This window comes from Schistocerca nitens, chromosome 2, assembly GCF_023898315.1.
Source record: "Schistocerca nitens isolate TAMUIC-IGC-003100 chromosome 2, iqSchNite1.1, whole genome shotgun sequence".
In the NCBI taxonomy this organism is placed as follows: Eukaryota; Metazoa; Arthropoda; class Insecta; order Orthoptera; family Acrididae; genus Schistocerca; species Schistocerca nitens.
In genome coordinates this window covers 1,180,021,526-1,180,042,315 of record NC_064615.1, presented here as the reverse complement: position 1 = coordinate 1,180,042,315, position 20,790 = coordinate 1,180,021,526, and the positions used below count along the sequence as shown (strand labels likewise).

Sequence of the window (20,790 nt, the reverse complement as noted above, 5' to 3'; positions counted from 1 at the left end):
TTGCCAGTCAGTTATGCATATGAGAAATAAAATGGCTAGTCCTTCATAAATAACTCTGTCCACGATAAAGGAATAATATCTCCAATGAACTGACATTTATGAAGAAGGAATTGACACAAAATTCAAAATGGTATTTTCTACCAAGGGATAAAATTGTGTCATAAATTGTCGAAGAAGATTAAAGATGTTACTGAATGAAAGTTATTTAGAAAGACAGGAAAATAGTACCTGTTAATCTATAAGTCTATGCAGTGAAGTATTACATACATAATACATTGTAGGAGTTTGATTAAAATGTAACACAAGTAAGTAATAATAACATATTCACCTTATGATTGTTCTCCTTTTTTCTTTTATTTTCCGGAAAACGTTACTCCCAATGCTATGCATTGTGTAATACTAACACCTTATACACTTTCTGAGCTCAACATCTCACTCAATGCAGGGATACGCTGACCTTGTTTCTCAGGCAGTACACAAGGTAAGAACCATCATTAACGTAATCCTGATGTCAGCTGATAGTGTGAGTAGTGTTACAGTGTGAAATTATGTGTGGATATAGTATGTAGTGACTGGGAATGAGAAAAGAATGAACAGTATAGTACTAGCCCTTACAGTATCAAATAACCGCTTTGGAAAAAGTATTGAACAGTAGCGGTGGATTGAATCAGGTAGCGTTGATTTACGCAGACTGGATTTTTATTTAAGAGAACAAAGGTTCCAATTTTCATCTCGCCATCTCAGGTTTCCCGCGGTTTACCTAAATTAGCTCAGTGAAATACACGGATGGCTCCTACAAGAGGGCCATGGCTGATTACGTGTGTCATTCTGAAACTACACCTCCACCTGTATAAAAACCCATATATAATAATTATGTTGTTTTTGTTGTTCTCAAACTGTAGGGTTATCACATGTCCTATATTCTTGTAAAAGCTATCTACAGATAAATACTACTACCTACATCTGTTTCATTATGATTAACCTTATCAAATTTAATGTCTGACTGTTTTTATGTTTGCTTATATGATCAGTAAATTTCAGTAGTGGAGCTGCATATATAACATCAAGAAACGATTTACTATACCAGAGGACCAAGCTACTGACCTGACTTTTTAAAACTTCCACAGGGCGTTATGTAGGAGTTGTTTTATAGCTGATTTTTTAATGTAAAGCATCACATTTTCTTTCAAGTACTTCAATACGTAGCATGTCTTTCCTAAAAATACTGAATATCACTAAATGCTCCTATGAGTAACATTTCCTTCTTCCATGTGCTGGAGTATGTACTCAACGATATAACGCAGTGGGGATACTCACAATATCTGTTTAGATTACGCAGGATCAACAGAAGGCACATTAAAATCTATAACTAGCTGTAAGTATCTACTACAGATATTTGTAACAATATTTTCGACACATTACAGATAATTTATTTCACAAACTTGTCAACACATATTGTTAATGCAAGAACCCATCAGTAGCAGACATGTCAGTTGGTGTGGATGCCGGCTCTATGCTGGCATCTCACAGATAAACCCATTAATGTCGTTACAGCTGACTTTTACAATCTCCCCTGTGGGCGATATGGCGCTACATAAGTCACTGCTGTCGTTGTAGTCTGATTTCTTGATCCATTTGCCATACTCAGTCAATCTGACAGGTTCACCTGCCGAAAGAGAAGAAAGAGCAGTTAGGCAGTGGTGAACGACAGGGCTCTTGATCAACTGCAGTCTGTCTAAAATGAAGAGTCTGGGATTCAGTGTTTTCTGTTGTATTTCTTTAGAAGTATCCACTTACCAACTTGATTTGAATTCTAGTGAAGAAAAAATTTAGTACAACATTGCTTTCTAAAGCTTGTCCACAAATATCTGTTACACAATTCCCCAGGTTATATAGTGCTATGCTCTCACGATTAGACAAAGTCACAAATTACTGAAAATGCCTCTGTACCACAAGACTAGACAGTAAAGTTAACGCCAACAGGTGTTGTGGATCAACACATATGAAAACATTCCATAGTGCTAAGTATAATAGTATCTGTGATATCCTTAGTAAGGTGTTATTCATCTCACCCACTCCCATTTAAATGACATTTCAAGCAGTTCAGAATCTACAAAATATTTGAAAAATTCGTGTGAAGGTAGTCTTGACCACTGAAATATTTCAAACCATCATAGTGTAATTCCAGCTAAAGGAAATAAAATACAGCCTAAGTTTTAAATCGTCTACACCGTTTTATGAATGTATGTGTATTAGAGCCACTAAGGATGTTATGACTTGTACTGATAAAGTTGTATGGGATAACTGTCTGTTGCAACTAACTTAAGGTGATAGAGTTGTGGGAGATAGTAATCTGTTGGAACAAATTTAATTTGATAAAATTGTGAGAGACAACAATTTGTTGGAACCAACTTAACGCGACAGAGTTGTGAAAGACAACAATTTGTTGCAACTAACTAAACATGATAGAGTTGTGTGAGACGACGATGTATTGGAACAAACTGAATGTGTTAGAATTGTTGGAGACAAAAATCTGTTGGAACAAACTTACCATGATAGAGAGGTGTGAGACAACAATATGTTGGAATAAACTAAACATGATAGTGTTGTGGGAGACAACAGTCTGTTGGCACAAACTTAACATGACAGAATTGTTAGAGACAAAAGTCTGTTGGATCAGACTTAACGTGATAGAGTTGTGGCAGACAACAATATGTGAGATACAACAATCTGTCAGAAAAAACGTAAAATGATAGAGTTGTGAGAGGCAATAATCTGTTCGAACAAATGTAACGTGGCAGTGTTTTGAGAGACAACAATTTGGAACAAATTTAAGATGACAAGCAGGCTTCTTTTAATGACAACAGTACAGCACTGTGGTGGTGCGGTTTGTGATACAAGTACTGGGGCTCGCGATTTAGTGGGCTGAATCGTGAGGATGGCAAAACCTCTATTTTTTTTCAAAAAGAAAAAAAAAGACCTGAATCTCAAGCTGAGTTATTTGCAAATGGGGTTGATGACTGTTGAGGTGAAACAGTTTACAGAGCACACCTTCAGGGGAGCCTCCCACATCTCAGTTATATACAACTAGAAACAAGTGGTTTTTATCTACATAAAGAATTGCAATGTATAGCAGGCAGAATGAGGAATGGAACACTACTGGCAGAAACAGCTAAAGCACATCTACCTGAACAGATACAAAAAGCAAAAGCGCTATGCGAATACCCAATTGATGCTGAACTGCACAATACCCAGAATTCTGGTAAGGGGGCCTTATCGTGCAGAGGTGTCACTCATACTAAAGTGATGAAACTTAAAGAAGAGTGGGAACATTATGGCATGACTGGATTCATCGGTAATGAAGTGAGATCATATGTCGCTAACTTAATGTACTGTTTCACACGTCACCACTATCGGCAAACCATCACACATGCAACTAGCGCAAAATCTGTACAAGCTGTATTTGAACCTGCGAACTGTTGTTCGCCACCTTTATTCTGTGTTAACTGCAAAGGCAACCAGTGTGTTTGGAACTGTGATTGTCATGTATTCTTGAATGGAAGCAAAATTCAGGAGACTAAAGCAACTACGACAAAATTCTATTTGTATTCTAAAAAAAGATATGTAAATGGCTCCGAAACAACAATCCTTTCGAAGATCACTTTCGTCAGTGGCCAAAAGAGCGTTTCATCTACGGAGTTCCTCAACGCAGACTATCCCAGCTAGAGCTGCCTCAAACAATGCCACACAAAAGTTCTCCTACGACGACGGAGATACTGTAAAGTGCCCAAAAGAGCGTTTCATCTACGGAGTTCCTCAACGCAGACTATCCCAGCTAGAGCTGCCTCAAACAATGCCACACAAAAGTTCTCCTACGACGACGGAGATACTGTAAAGTGCCCAAAAGAGCGTTTCATCTACGGAGTTCCTCAACGCAGACTGTCCGACACAACACACAAAGTCCATAGACAAACGGATTTCTCATGCTACAAGTCCATCTCTCCAGGTCCTCAAACCAAAGTTGAGCGGAGTGTCCACAATAACAATAAGGGAAGCCGTCAGATCACTCTTCACTCGTATGGTGGGTCAAATAAGACAAAACTTGAGAGGTTATGGGCTCTGAAATCAGCCTGAGAGAACCAACAACCCCCCTCAAATGAACTACATTCTTTCGCATCCTCATCTCGACTGAAATGTAAAAGCAAAGAACACATAAATATCTCACCTATAAGATGCCTCTTGTTTTACAGCGGAATGTAAATGACTTCAAGACATATGAGAAGAAAGTCAGGCTTCCGGCACAGACGAGACTTTATGTTTGCAAAAAATACATTTTAAATTGACTGAGGCCCCTGTGCTAAGCGGTTATAATCAGCACAGGAGAACGACAAGTGGGGAGGGAGCTAAGGGAGGAGAGGCAATATTTGTACACGTTACATACCACGGCTCTCCCCTCCCCATCAGTATCAGACTACAAGACTTATTAGAGCGTATGTGCGGGAAAGGGGTTCATAATGCTCCTTCTAGCTGCTTGTCCAGAACGCAACTGACATAAAGATTTTCAGTGACATTGTCACAGAACTCCACAGGCTTTAGACCTATGTGAGGATTTTAATGCTCATCACGTGCCATGGGGCTCCTCTACCACCGATTCTCGGACTCCAGTTGTTCAGAGCCTTTCTGTGTACAGAAATGGAACAGAGCACGAACTTTGTCACTGCTACAGAATCGTTCTCCGCCATTTATCGCTCGTTATAATCTCAGTCTCTCGCACAGTCTGGTCTGGGGATCCTAAGAGTCCAGTGTCGGCTTCCCAGATTGGATACATCTACCGTAAGAAGCAGTTCTCTAAAGACAACTGCCAAGATGCGTGCTCAGTAGCGCAAGCTGGAGGTTTTACAGCGAAGTGGCTGTATTTGAACGTAGAGAGAGCGTCCAGCAAGAGTGGATCACGTGAGAAGCACGATCCACCAGGCTACTGATCCATCCCTGCCCGTTAGTCGAGACAAGCTGAGAACAGCCTGTTCACTGGTGGAGTGAAGAGTGTCACCTCACAACCAGGGCTTGGTGCACGGCACTACGGAGATTCAAGTGCAGGCCATCGGTGGGGAACTCTTCAGCTTTCCGGTAAGCGAAGGCAAAATGACGTCGTGCCAGAAAGGACAACGAGAAGCGATCATGGTAGGCAATCCGAAGCTCCTTTTCCGCAGACTGTATAAGAGATCATGAAGAAGTTATGAAGAAAAAGTGGAAGGTGCTCAGTTTCTGTTTCAATGACGGATGGTATTTTCAAGAGCAACAAAGGACGCATTGCCCCGACTATGGCGAAACATTTTACCCACATAACTTCTACCGCCACACAGAACCCATATATCGATCAACATAGAGCGACTGCTGGGAGAAGCTGAGTTGACTTTAGTCCCACCAACGACGAAGTTTAGTATACATATTTTATTTATTTTCGTGACATAATTTCTGTTAATCAAAATATCCACGGGTGTACTGCCGGTCTACAGTGTCCAACGGGCACAATATTTCGGCGATCATACATGTCGCCATCATCAGGTGAACTGACGGACTGAGCTCCTGTTAACGTGCCGCCACGGAGATCCGTACACTATGGCTGCTCAGGGGGAACTGGGTTCGGTCGCGGCGGTGGCCGATTTAAATACCCTCCGCCCGCGGCGCGCTCACTCCGCCGTCCGCGCCCCGCGCCACAGTCGCGCGGTGGAACAGATTCCGACGGCGTCTGAGATGACGTCGGTGTGATGGCTCTGTCTGCCGTGGTCGTCACAACTATACATTTGCTCGATTTACCCTTGATTAACCCAATCGCTGGTTCCCAATCCTTGCTAAGATTATAGCCACAGTCACGGTTTATGAGGTCGTCATTGCTGCGAATTTCAATGGCCTCTCTAACAACGCTGGACCAGTATCTCGACGTATGTACCAGAATCCTCGTGCGTTCATACTCCATAGCGTGATTTTCCGACAAACAATGTTCAGCGACCGCCGACTTGCTCGGATACATCAGTCGAGTGTGCCTCTGGTGTTCACGGCATCGATCCTCGGCGGTACGCATCGTCTGACCAATATACGACTTGCCACATTGACACGGAATCTGGTACACGCCGGCCTTCCTCAAACCGAGGTCATCTTTGGCGCTCCCCACCAGTGCACGAATTTTATTCGGAGGACAAAACACAGTTCCGACCCGGTGTTTCTTCAAAATGCGGGCGATTTTCCGCGAGAGTGCGCCTGTATATGGGATAAACGCAGTGCCTACCTCCTCCCTCGTGATTTCATCCATCTCCACAGGTTGTGCTGTAGTGGGTGGGCGGAGAGCACGTTGAATCTGCCACTCTGAGTACCCATTTTTTCGAAATACAGTTCTCAGATGTTCCAATTCCTGGGGTAGACTCTCTGCGTCACAGATAGTGCGCGCCCTATGTACTAGAGTTTTAAGCACCCAATTTCTCTGTGAAGGGTGGTGGCAGCTGTCAGCGTGCAAATACAGATCAGTGTGCGTTGTCTTCCGATACACCCCATGGCCTAGGGTGCCGTCAGTCCTTCTCTTGACCAAGACGTCAAGGAAAGGTAGTTTACCCTCCGTTTCAGTCTCCATAGTGAATTTGATGTTGGGGTGTATGGAGTTCAGATGTGTAATGAAATCAAGGAGTTTATCCATACCATGTGGCCAGATGTCGAACTTGTCGTCCACGTAAATCGGCCGCCGCCGCGACCGAACCCAGTTCCCCCTGAGCAGCCATAGTGTTCGGATCTCCGTGTCGGCACGTTCACAGGAGCTCAGTCCGTCAGTTCACCTGATGATGGCGACATGTATGATCGCCGAAATATTGTGCCCGTTGGACACTGTAGACCGGCAGTACACCCGTGGATATTTTGATTATCAAATACGCCGGGAGAAACTCAAGAATCACATCATACACCTTTACGGGGAGGAGATGTACCGCAGCATGAAGAAATTTGGAAAGTTGCGCCACCGTAGATGTCGTTTGCTAAGTACTCTTGCCTTTCTAAAGAGATGTCGTTCCGAGAATGTTGTTCCAAATTTTGCTAAGGTTATGCATCACATCGATTCTGCGGCAGCTAAGAGAATCAAGAAACGAGCCAGCTTCGCATTGGTACGTGAGAGAGTGCAATTCACCCGCCGGAGCCTTGAGTTTATCTCACAGGAATTACTGAAACTACATTTGCAACTGGCTAGTAATTTCACTTCTTTTTCCTGGGATTGGATTGATGGTGTCACCCGGGTTGCAGCTGATTCCGCCCATAAGAAGGCAACGGGACGTCAAACAGCTGAGTTCACACGTCTCCTTGACAAATCATCTCTGCATGTTCCGGGCAAGACTGTCATCAATTTGAGTGGCATGGTGTTAAGTGATGATGCGGTCTCGGTTTTGCAGAAAGGTCTCAACTTCGCTCCCACCCCCAAGTTCACTCCGGTCGCAGAAATTGTTAGTGCTGTTGAACAGGTTGCAGCTCGACTTCCGCCTGAATCAGCTGAGGAAATACGTCGTGAAACTTGTCTTGCGTTGACGAAATCCAAGCCGATGAAGTCAAATATCACTAGTAAAGAGAGGGCGGCCATTCGTGATCTGAGGGAGCGCTCTGAAACTGTTGTCTTACCGGCTGACAAAGGCAATGCTACAGTTGTTGTCTCCCATAAGGACTACACTGATAAGATGCACAGCCTTCTAAATGACGATTCCTACCGGAAGTTCAGCGTTGACCCTACAAAGAAGGTGGACAACAAGACGAGGTCGCTTCTCAAGGACGCAGATTTACCGGAGTGTGACGCTAAGAAATTGTTACCCCAAGGTCCGATACCGCCTAGACTATATGGACTCCCGAAGGTTCACAAAGAGGGGGTACCATTACGACCCATTGTCAGCAACATCAAGGCACCTACATATTTGTTGGCCAAATACCTGACGGGAATATTAAGTCCTTATGGGGTAAATGCCCTCATCACATCCGTAATTCCGTGGATTTTGTTGAACGCCTTGACAGCTTCACGTTGGGTGAGTCAGATATCATGGTGAGTTTTGACGTCGTTTCCTTGTTCACGAGGGTACCCCTGCGAGAGTCACTAGAATTGATTAGTCAGAAGTTTGACGAGAAGACCACTGAACTTTTTAGGCATGTCTTGACTTCCACGTATTTTCTTTTTAATGGAGAATACTACGAACAAACGGAGGGAATCGCCATGGGTAGCCCACTCTCACCGGTGGTAGCGAATTTGTACATGGAGAACTTCGAGGAGGAAGCCCTGTCGTCATCCGAATGGAAACCTACTTGCTTTTTCCGTTACGTAGACGACACGTTCGTCATCTGGCCACATGGTATGGATAAACTCCTTGACTTCCTTACACATCTAAACTCCATACACCCCAACATCAAATTCACTATGGAGACTGAAACGGAGGGTAAACTACCTTTCCTTGACGTCTTGGTCAAGAGAAGGACTGACGGCACTCTAGGCCATGAGGTGTATCGGAGGACAACGCACACTGATCTGTATTTGCACGCCGACAGCTGCCACCACCCTTCACAGAGAAATTGGGTGCTTAAAACTCTAATACATAGGGCGCGCACTATCTCTGACGCAGAGAGTCTACCCCAGACATTGGAACATCTGAGAACTGTATTTCGAAAAAATGGGTACTCAGAGTGGCAGATTCAACGTGTTCTCCGCCCACCCACTACAGCACAACCTGTGGAGATGGATGAAATCACGAGGGAGGAGGTAAGCACTGCGTTTATCTCATATACAGGGGAAAATCGCCCGCATTTTGAAGAAACACCGGGTCGGAACTGTGTTTTGTCCTCCGAATAAAATTCGTGCACTGGTGGGGAGCGCCAAAGATGACCTCGGTTTGAGGAAGGCCGGCGTGTACCAGATTCCGTGTCAATGTGGCAAGTTGTATATTGGTCAGACGATGCGTACCGTCGAGGATGGATGCCGTGAACACCAGAGGCACACTCGACTGATGTATCCGAGCAAGTCGGCGGTCGCTGAACATTGTTTGTCGGAAAATCACGCTATGGAGTATGAACGCACGAGGATTCTAGTACAGACGTCGAGATACTGGGACAGCGATGTTAGGCCATCGAAATTCGCAGCAATGACGACCTCATAAACCGTGACTGTGGCTATAATCTTAGCAAGGCTTGGGAACCAGCGATTGGGTTAATCAAGAGTAAATCGAGCAAATGTATAGTTGTGACGACCACGGCGGACAGAGCCATCACACCGACGTCATCTCAGACGCCGTCGCAATCTGTTCCACCGCGCGACCGTGGCGCGGGGCGCGGACGGCGGAGTGAGCGCGCCGCGGGCGGAGGGTATTTAAATCGGCCGCCGCCGCGACCGAACCCAGTTCCCCCTGAGCAGCCATAGTGTACGGATCTCCGTGGCGGCACGTTAACAGGAGCTCAGTCCGTCAGTTCACCTGATGATGGCGACATGTATGATCGCCGAAATATTGTGCCCGTTGGACACTGTAGACCGGCTGTACACCCGTGGATATTGTGATTATCAAATACGCCGGGAGAAACTCAAGAATCACATAATTTCTATTGTTTCAGTCGCTTCGTACTAATATCTAATCAGCAATACGCGTTTCATCAGCGTGTTACCATCATCAGGTGCATTCTAGTTACATGTACACTACTTTAATCTGAGTGTCATTTTGTTCATTTGCTGCGTGTGGCAGTGAGGTCATGTCTCGAAATACAATTCTGTACAGAAAGATAAAGATACGCAGAAGATGCTCGAAGGTCGTGGCATCAATTCACTTAATCCAATTGGAATTCATATGAAATCAACATTTAAAAACAGCTCCGCGATCATATAAACAGCTAAGTAGCACTCGTAAATCCATATGTGGAGGAGACACAGCGGCTCCTTAAGTCTGATGGAAACATACCAGGCCAGATGAGCTGCACCTGCGTCCATACACGACCGCCTTTATGGGGTCCTGGGTTCGATTCCCGGCCGGGTTTTGGATTTTCTCTGACCAGGGAGTGGGTGTTTGTGTCGTCCTTATCATTCCATCATCACTCGTGAAAGTGCCTAGATTCGGCTGTGTACAGATTGGGAAGTTAAACGGTCGCTGGAGATCACGCAGTTGAGTGCCGCACAAACCAATCATCATCATCACCATTATCATCATCATCATCTAATGTCCTTTGACCGTTGGTGATCCCGCTCTGTCCCTGCTAGCAGTTCCAGGCTATGGAGGTTTTAGCGTTATCTTGCTATTTTGAACTCCAGCAGCAAAAATGCTTGTACCCCTTCGTGACATTCTCTTGTCAAAGGCTTGTGCATGCAAATTCAGAATCAAAGATATCATTCACATTTCAGTTTGAAAGTTGGCGGGATTACTGCAATTCGACACGAGAGAAAACTCGACTGCTACACACATCAAAAAAAGTTTTGCATCACTCCGTTCTGGGAGTTCCGGAACCTGTACAGAAAATTGGAATATAGATCGACATAAACATCATTTCCGCCCTTTTTATTGCTCATGAAAACCTCACATTGCATGTTGTACCACCATACAGCGATAACTTCAGAGGTGGTGGTCCAGATTGCTGTACACACCGGTACATCTAATACTCAGTAGCCCGTCCTCTTGCATTGATGCATGCCTGTATTCGTCGGGGAATACTGTCCACGAGCTCATCAAGGCACTGTTGGTCTCGATTGTTCCACTCCTCAACTGCGATGCGGCGTAGAGCCCTCACAGTGGTTGGTGGGTCACGTCGTCCATAAACAGCCCTTTACAATCTATCCCACGCATGTTCAATAGGGTTCATGTCTGGATAACATGCTGGTCACTCTAGTCGAGCGACGTCGTTATCGTGACGGAAGTCATTCACAATATGGGCACGATTGGGCGCGAATTGTCGTCCATGCCTCGCCAATATGCTGCCGATATAGTTGCACTATCGGTCGGAGGATGGCATTCACGTTACGGTGCCTTCCATGAGTTCCTTGACCACCAGCGGCGTACGTCGGTCCCACATAATGCCACCCCAAAACATCAGAGAAGCTCCATCTTGCCTGCCGGAGTGGCCGAGCGGTTCTAGGCGCTACAGTCTGGAACCGCGCGACCGCTACGGTCGCAGGTTCCAATCCTGCCTCGGGCATGGATGTGTGTGATGTCCTTAGTTAGGTTTAAGTAGTTCTAAGTTCTAGGAGACTGATGACCTCAGAAGTTAAGTCCCATAGTGCTCAGAGCCAAGTTCCGTCTTGCTACACTCTCTGGACAGTGTGTCTAAGGCCTTCAGCCTGACCGGGTTACCTCAAAACACGTCTCCGATGATTGCCTGGTTGAAGGCATATGCTACACTCATCGGTGAAGAGAACGTTACTCCAATCCTGAGTGGTCCATTCGGCATGCTGTTGCGCCCATCAGAACCGCGTTGCATGGAATCGTGGTTGCAAAGATGGACTTCACCATGGACGTCGGGAGTGGCTGCGCATCATGCAGCCTATTGCGCACAGTTTGAGTCGTAACACGACGTCCTGTGGCTGCAAAACCGTAGTGATCGCGCGGTTCCAGACTCTAGCGCCTAGAACGGCTCGGCCACTCTGGCCGACCCTGTGTCTGCACAAAAAGCGTTATTCAACATGGTGGCGTTGCTGTCTGGGTTCCTCCGAGTGCAGAGCGCTCTAAGGCGCTGTAGTCATGGACTGTGCGGCTGATCCCGGCGGAGGTTCGAGTCCTCCCTCGGGCATGGGTGTGTGTGTTTGTCCTTAGGATAATTTAGGTTAAGTAGTGTGTAAGATTAGGGACTTGATGACCTTAGCAGTTAAGTCTCATAAGATTTCTCACACATTTGAACATTTTTTTGTTCCTCCGAGTCATAATCCGTAGGTAGTGGCCATCCACTGGAACAGTAGCCCTTGGGCCGCCTGAGCTAGGCATGTCATCGACAGTTGTCCGAACAACATCGCTTTGTTTCTGCCCGAGACGCCTGGACACTTCACTTGTTGAAAGCCCTTCCTGGCACAAAGCGACTATACGGATGCGATCGAACCGCGGTATTGACCGTCTAGGCATGGCTGAACACAACACGAGCCGTGTACCTCCTTACTGGTGGAATGACTGGAACTGATCGTCTGTCGGACTCCCCTGCCCCCTCCCCCCCACCTCCTCCCCGTCTAATAGGCGCTGCTCATGCCTGGTTGTCTACATCTTTGGGCGGGTTTAGTGACATTTCTGAACAGTCAAAGGGACTGTGTCGTCTATGATACAATATCCACAGTCAACGTCTCTCTTCAGGAGTTCTGAGAACCGTGGTGATGCAGAAGTTCTTTTGATGTGTGTATTACGGCATTGCTAGAGGAACAAAAAAAGAATGGGGATACATACTTTCAAGCGTAAGTCATTTATCCAGGTATATGAATCTCCTTATGCTTTTAATGTCTGGGGGAGCTTAAAATGTAGCTCGAGCTACGAAGCCTGTCGGTACATTTGAAACACACTGACGAAAATTATAATTCTCAGGATTCGCATTCTGTTGAAAACGTTCTACGGAGCATTATTGTGAATGCTGTGGCACTTACCAACTGTGTCGAAATAGTCTTCTTGTCTCTTGTAGCGCAGTCCAATAAACAAGCGACGATGATGGGCTATGAGCCTCTTTATGACCTCCTCTTCTGTCTTTGAGTTAATTTCCAGCAGATGGGCGCCTTCTTCTTCGCAGATCCTCTTCGCCTCCGACCAGGTCCTCGGTGACTGATGCAATTTGTAAGAACCAACTCCGACATATTTTTCGTAGTCAGGCCGGTCATACCGATTCTTCTCCGAGTCTTCTTTAAGGACACAGGGGCAACGATTTGGTTTATCTGTAAACAAAGCAAGTACTTTAGTGTGTAAAGAGAGCTTTCTATTGCGTTTCTTTTTGTGCTTTTAAATAATTTTCTTACGTTGCCTTCCACAACCGATACTAACTTGCTAAAATTTACACCGTTGTTCGTAAATTTTTTAAAGGCTTTCGATCCTTTTCTCTTGAATTTTGACACTATTTGTTTTGTAGTTACATGACGGGCAAAGAAGCACACTTTCGAATACTCTGAGTACCAATTACCAAAGGAGTGCTCAAATTATTGATCCTGCCACCAAGTTCGGGACTTTCCGCGGTGGTCGTCCTCACGAGGAGAACACGCCCCGTGCCGTAACCCGATATCCCAGAAACTTCGCTCAGTGGAAAAGCGGTCGAAAGAAGCGAACACTTGTCTCGGCTTATCTGTAGATACTCGATCGTTTCTGAGCAAATGACAGTCAAAGTTTCTGATATACTTTACATTCCGGTCAGCAAGCAACCTCTTTAGTCGAAGCGTTGGCACAGTGGCTAGCGTCGCGTCTACACGCTTTTGTTCTCGTGTTCGAAACGCGGTTAGTGCTTTAATTTATTATTTTATTATTTTTTCATATCTACCCATATCCGTAGAAGAGTACTGCATAAATGTGTAAAACAATAAATGAGTGAAAAAAATTTTAAATGGTTTTCAGTCAAATTCCCGTTGTGTGACTTGACAGTAATATTATTGGTGTTGCGTACTTGTTCCCGCAAAGTGAATTTCAGTCGGTTTCGAACACTCGGCGGAAAAGTGTAACGAGAACCTTGACGGTCGTTTTCTCAGATACGGTCGAGTATCTACGGATAAGCCGAGACAAGTCTTCGTTTAATTTGACTCCTCTTCCACTCAGTGAAGTTGCTGGAAAATCGTGTTACACCTCTTCCGTGTTCTCCTTGTCAGCTTGAGCTCTTCACCAGCTGCTGACCATTAGGACTCCGCATAGCTCTGCTCGTATTTTTCCTGCACCTATCCAGAGTGAATTTACGCGTTAATTCACGATTCTCTGAAAAATATGAAGCAATTCACAGGACAGTCATTAACTTTATGCTCTCATGCATGAGACAGACGACGCACCGACGTCTTGATTAGCATTGGCCAGTGTCTGTGAGGTCGGTGCCGAAATCCCTTCTCGTCGCGGAATATGGAAAATTATGTATGACGTTCCAGGCCACTTGTTAGCGGCAGCGACAAGATGTAAGAGCATGTTGAGTGATGGTGGTACAGTTTTCGTGGATTACGAAAACAAAATAATAAAAAAAGGAAATGAATGACACGATCGCGGTAATGAGCTATCATTGATCAGACGACGATGATAAGCCTTCTAAGAGAACATTTTTGTATTTGTTTTATTTATTTCCTCAACTTTGTACGAGGTGCTGAGGCTCACCTCATCGAAACTATTTCATGAACGAATTCTTTTCTACGTGAGTTCAGGCACTTTAATACCTTCAGCAAACTTTATTTGATCACGGTGGACAAAATATAATGGAAAGTGAAGGCAATGCCAAACGCTGTTTCTGATGCTCACGAAAACACATGTAAAATGTCTCGTAGTAAAGGGCACGAAGAGAATCACTTGCACCAAATCTACATCCCCTGTGTCGGTAAATGAACTACACAACATTGATATTAAATTGCCACTATTTTCGGAAACGTCCATTTCATTGCAAGTAGAAGGTCCTTACTATGCTTCACTACATATTTGTGAGATATTATATTGTTCAGACTGAGAAATTCTGTGGTTTGAGCAACTTTAATAAGTTTATCGTTTCGCCGGTGCGTGCTTAAAAATCGTGAATTCTCTGTTGCATGGCAGAATTTTGGTAGTGCTCGTATTTTGTCCATGTCCTATGAAAATCTAATTGTATGTCAGTGTGAATATCAAGAGCAGAGATGTAAAACCTGTCCTATGCAAGGAAGGTAAATCTGGAAAGTGAAAGACGCATATAGAGAGTCTGTACAGGGCTAGATGGTGTTGAGGATGGTCAGGAGCGGGCAGGCGAAGTTGGGGCCTCCCTTCATTTTAAAGCAAAAAGTCAGGTTAAACCACAAGGAACGTTTATTGAAGTTCAGTAAACAGCGTCACCAGGGGGACACCGCCAGTTCAGTGGTCTAGAAGCCGGGGGGGAGGGTGGAGAGAGCGTCTGAGAGGAGGCCATCAGGGAGATGAAGGAGGTGCGTCTGTTCGGTTCGGGAGCCAGCAGAGAAGAGAGCGTCTCTTCGCTGATCGCACCAGAGACTCACGTCATGTATCCCTCGCACACCATTGGTTCCCCCTGAGCGGACCGCGGAAGTGCGGCGCCATGCACTCAGTATTTTTACCCATGGGTAGCTGCGTGGTACTCACGTAGTTCCTTCTGAACTAGAGGCCCTGCACAATGAATCCTTTGGCAGTATTACAGAAATGGAGGAGGTTGTAGATGAATATGAGATGAAAGATATCACACTGCGAGAAGAATTTGACAGAGCACTGAAAGACCTAAGTCGAAAAAAGGCACCGGGAGTAGACGACTTTCCATCAGATGGACTGACAGCCTCGAGAGACGCAGGCATCGTAAAAGTCTTCCATCTGGTGCACAAGACGTGTCATGACTCACATATGGCAATGGCAGGGAAAGCGTTTCTGAAGAAAAGAAATTTGTTAACATCGAATGTAGATTTATGTGTTAGGAAGGAAATCTGTTCTGAAAGTATTTGTGTGGAGTGTACCTGTGGTGTCACCGCCAGACACCACACTTGCTGGGTGGTAGCCTTTAAATCGGCCGCGGTCCGTTAGCATACGTCGGACCCGTGTGTCGCCACTATCAGTGATTGCAGACCGAGCGCCGCCACACGGCAGGTCTAGTCTAGAGAGACTCCCCAGCACTCGCCCCAGTTGGACAGCCGACTTTGGTATCGATGGTTCACTGTCTACATATGCTCTCATTTGCAGAGACGACAGTTTAGCGTAGCCTTCAGCTACGTCATTTGCTACGACCTAGCAAGGCGTCATATTCAGTTACTATAATGACTATCTTCAAGATTATATTCTGAACTGATAATATTGTGAATCCTGTACCGTCAAGAGCGACGTTCATCATTAAGGGATTAAAGTTAAGTATGAAACTAATTACGCCCGCTTTCTGAATTCTCATTCCTTGTCATGTTCCAGACCTCATGTCAGTATGGTTCTTCCCTCCTCACGCCAGCCTGCGTGAGCTAAAACGCGTGCGTTTCGGCTTCCACTCGTAACACGGTGTTGGCTCTTCTGCTAACACAAGAGTAGCCATGTATGGAAGTGAAAAATGGACGATAGGGAGTTGAGACAAGAAAAGATTAGAAACTTGCACGGGATACAATAGCATCGAGAGGTACGTGAAACCACAGAACACCATAGTAACAAAACACGCCGGCCGAGGTAGCCGAGCGGTTCTAGGCGCTACAGTCTAGAACCGTGCGACTGCTACGGTCGCAGGTTCGAATCCTGCCTCGGGCATGGATGTGTGTGATGTACTTATGTTAGTTAGGTTGAAGTAGTTCTAAGTTCTAGGGGACTGATGACCTCAGAAGTTAAGTCCCATAGTGCTCAGAGCCATTTGAACCATTTGAACCAGTAACAAAACTACATCATCTGTATGAATTTTCAGCCACTAAATGTATGTAACATACGTATTTCCCTGACAGTGCGTGCCTCAAAAAACAGTTCGTGCTGCTGAATTTGTGAGTATCCCGGATGTACAGGAACAGCAAACGCTTTGAATTACAATCTGTGGTATTGTAGGTATTGCAACTCGTCCTATAAGATCAAGCAAAGTAGGAAATGTTTGAAACAAAGCGCTCAACTGGAAGAAAGCTGTTTATAACCGAACCTACACTACCTGACCCAATGAATGAAGAACTCAGAAAGACAAGAGGAAAGGAACTGAAACTTCAAGGTTTGCGAAGGTCATTTCAATTATTACAAAATAGAGTCACATTTATAAAGAGCTTGGCAGTATGAGCTCACTCGTTAGTATCATGTTGAATCACCTAAGGCCTGGATGCGTGCACTGATTCGGTTGGGAAGGGTTTCATAATGTTGTTGTGTCCTCACCTGATACAAGATGGTCCACAAATGTTGTATCTGGTACTTGATATTCTTGATACCGGCGGTGCAACGGAATTTACGTCAGAGAAGACCCCACACGTTCCATTGAGGGCACATCTAGTGTTCTTGCTGGTCATGGGATTACTGCAACATATAGTAGATAGTTCATATTGATACATGCCAAGTGTGGACGACCATTGTCCTCCTGAAAAATTGCAACACGGTACTGTCACATGAGAGGTGACACATGAGGTCGCTTTATGTACGTTACGTACCGCTGTGCTTTTAGAGTTTCCTCGATAGTTACCATCCGTGACCTGAAGTCATACCCCATGGCTTCCCGCCCCATGACGCCAGGAGTAATGCCGCTGTGCCTCTCCAAAAACTTGGAAGAATGAGACCGCTCCGCAAGTCGTCACCACGGTCGCCGACGAAGGTCTACCAGGACAGCGCAGAACTGCAAGTCATCGCCGACCACAATCCGACGCCTTTCATAATCACTCCAAGCGGAGACGTTTGTGCTGTGGCAGTGACGGCAGCCTACGCTACGGTCTGTAACTCCCTAGCCCAGTTGCTGCCGGTCTCTGGTCGATGGTGTGGAAGGATGCGGAATGCTCCAGTGAGTCCATTACTTGTCCTCGGATGCGAGGCGCAAACGTGAATGGGTTACTTTGCGCCCTGTGTAGAGTATTGTGATCCTCCCTCGTGGTGGTCAGACGTGGTCGACTGGGGGAACCTTCACGGCCAGTATGTCTGCCCTCATGCAGTCCAACATATGGCTTTATCCGAATGCCTCACAAAGCTGGGTGTTGCGCGATTCGACCAGTCGATATAACGGAGACCAACAATGAGACCCCTTTCGAACTCTGTCGGTACTGATAACGCTATCTCACACGAGTCTCTGATCGATGGTGAAATAGTGTTTAGTGTATCCGGTATTGTAAAACAGTTAAGATCCTTAGACGCCAGGAAGGCATATGGCCCAGACGGTATCTCAGCACCATTCTTATCCATCATCTATCAGAGGTCAGTGGAACAGCGGAAAGTTCCACGGGACTGGAAGAAGGCTCAGGTCACAGCAATCTACAAAAAGGGTAGAAAATCGGATGCACATAATTACCAGCCAATTTCACTGACATCGATTTGTTGTAGAATCATGGAACATATTTTGTATTCAGACATAATGGCCTTACTAGACTCTGAGAAGCTCATCTGCCGAAACCAGCACGGTTTTAGGAAACAGCGGTCGTGCGAGACACAGCTGGCCGTCTTTCTGCATGATATACAACAGGTTCTAGATACCGGCTCCCAGGTTGATGCCGTATTTCTCGATTTTCGGAAGGCGTTCGACTCAGTTCCGCACTGTCGCTTGCTGCAAAAAGTGCGCCCTTACGGTCTATCCGATGAATATCAGGTTGGATGTAAAGTGTTCTGACAGAAAGACAGCAGTATGTCGTCCTCAATGGGGTGACTTCAACAGAAACAAGCGTGACTTCAGGCTGCCCCAGGGCAGCGTAAAAGGTCCGCTGCTTTTTACTATTTACATAAACGATCTGGTTGATGGTATTGACAGCGGCATTAGACTGTTTGCCGGAGATGCTGTAGTCTACAGGAAAGTAGTATCACACGAAAGTTGTGAACAAATCAATGAGGATCTGCAGAAAATAAATGCGTGGTGTAATGACTGGCAGTTATCTCGTAGTATTAGTAAGTGTAACCTATTGCGTATAACAAAACGAAAATTAATGTACGAGTACAAAATAAATGCCCAGTCTTTGGCAGCTGTAACATCCGTCAAGTATCTGGGTGTGACTATTCGAAATGATCACAAATGGAATGATCAGATTACACAAGTAACGGGCAAGGCGAACTCTGGATTGCGGTTTATCGTTAGAATCCTGAAGCGATGCACTCCTTCAACGAAGGAAATTTCTTACAATACGTTAGTTTGTCCAGTATTAGAGTATTGTTCATCCGTATGCTACCCTTACCAGTTGGGTCTGATTCAAGAGATTGAGAAGGTGCAAAGGAGAGCGGCAAGATTCATGATTGGTACATTCAGCAATCGCGAGAGCGTTACAAATCTGATAGAAAGTTTGAAGTAGGACACACTTGCAGATAGACGACGCCCTAAACGGAAGGGGCTGCTCACTAAATTCCGAAATCCGATCTTCGCCGAGGATGTAGAGCACATATTATTACCACCAACTTTCAAATCGCCCAATGATCACCATTCAAAGATAAGGGATATTAGAGCTCCTACTGAGGCGTTGAGGCAATCGTTTTTCCCTTGAACTGCGAGTGGTACAGAGGGGGTGGGGGGTGGGGGGGGGTGAATACGACTTTGGCGCGAATTGTGCCCTCTGGCTAGCGGAGTATATATGTGGATGTAGAGTAGCCAGCATGTCCTTGTCCTTCACTCTACATCTGAAGCCACGTTACACACCACACTCTGCCAGGCACTGTGGTGGCCGTTTTACTTGTCACCGCCAATGGTATTTAAGAAGCTACATTGACACCCGACCATGATGTCTGGATATTGCGCTTTTTGTCAGGTAATGTGTATGTTAATGGTTTTTGTTGGCGTCAGTCAGTTCTACACTGTCCTTTAGCCGTAGCCAGACGGTTATAGGAGCTGATCCAACAAGAAGAATCCCGATTTTATGCTATTTATAGATGTAATAGGAAATACCATGTAAATGATACACCATTAAAATCTTGCAACTCTTGTAGCCGCCAGTTAATGACAATAGAAATTACAAATTGCTATTTAACTATCAGTTAAATAGGTGTTGTAAGTGTCAGCTTAGTCCTGGTAGCTGACTTATTACTGAAGTCATTTTTCAGTTACAGTCCCTATCGGCAATAGGCAATTTATTTCAAAAATTTCGACAGCTCTACGCGTATCTGCAGGAGTCTCGAGATCGAATATTTGAATCCGAGGAGGAGGGAGATTTTTTAACATGTTCAGCAATAGTCGAGATAGGCGTTCGACGCTTTCGCAACTACCTGCCTACTCATAATAGTATTTATATTACTGTACGGAGCTATTCGTCTCTCAGAGTTAACCTACATTCAGATATTTTGTATATTCTGACAGCAACAGACAAATGTATCTATGAATTATTTAATAACAGCTGAATTCTTAAAATATATTGTTATTGATATTTCATGCATCAGAGGGCACTGACGATCAAAAACAACAGAATTTCTCTCACCTGTTGTCGCTTCCAGAGACCCATGTGTCACTTCCTCAGACCCCTCATTGAATTGGTTTATTGTGATGTGATTCGTGACAACGATTTCGTATATCAAGCAAGCCGCCGATTTGCCAGCATCGTGTCCGGAGTTTGATGTCCTGGGAGTTACGGTCGTCTATAAATGGACCAAGAGTATCACATGAGAAAGAAGCATCTAGATTTGCCACCTCATAGTACACACCGCACCACTTACTTTAACAGTCGTATTCACTACCGGATGCTGAGACATTGCTTCGGAAGTATGCGCCGACTCTCCTGCAGACACTGACAATGAAGCGACTGCAATTGTCAGAGTAATCACAGGCGTCACGAATACTGGAAAAGAAATCAGCAGATAAATAGATGGTCCTTCACAGTACTGCAGTTATGTAGTACTGTGTGTTCGCAGCCTACGTAATTGGGTGTCATACTGCAAGTGCCAAATTTATGAGAAGAATGCTATGAACATGGCAGAACTCAACTCCAGACAAAGCATTTCTGTCCAAATGCATTGATGGCAGCAGGCTTCACCTTGAGGGAGAGAATATGTTGCAACTAAAACAGCGGCGGGTTTCTGTGTTCAAAAT

General features: G+C 45.2%; 1 protein-coding gene across 1 annotated transcript; it reads right to left on the bottom strand.

Annotated features, from left to right (window-relative positions):
- Window positions 1–1,511: 1,511 nt before the first annotated feature.
- LOC126235646 (hemolymph lipopolysaccharide-binding protein-like) lies at window positions 1,512–20,714 on the bottom strand. Its single transcript, XM_049944360.1, has 4 exons — window positions 20,418–20,714; window positions 20,183–20,339; window positions 12,602–12,883; window positions 1,512–1,666 (listed from the first exon to the last, which is right to left on the bottom strand). The coding sequence occupies exons 1-4, from the start codon at window positions 20,451–20,453 to the stop codon at window positions 1,512–1,514; spliced, it is 630 nt and encodes a 209-aa protein (XP_049800317.1). The 5' UTR covers window positions 20,454–20,714.
- Window positions 20,715–20,790: the final 76 nt, after the last annotated feature.

Bases quoted from the DNA above. Each gene is read 5' to 3' on its own strand.
- LOC126235646 (XM_049944360.1), bottom strand. From the start codon at position 20,453: ATGTCTCAGCATCCGGTAGTGAATACGACTGTTAAA. The intron at 20,340-20,417 runs GTAAGTGGTGCG...GTCCATTTATAG, and splicing joins TAGTGAATACGACTGTTAAA to ACGACCGTAACTCCCAGGAC. The intron at 12,884-20,182 runs GTGAGAGAAATT...CTTTGTTTACAG, and splicing joins GTCTCTGGAAGCGACAACAG to ATAAACCAAATCGTTGCCCC.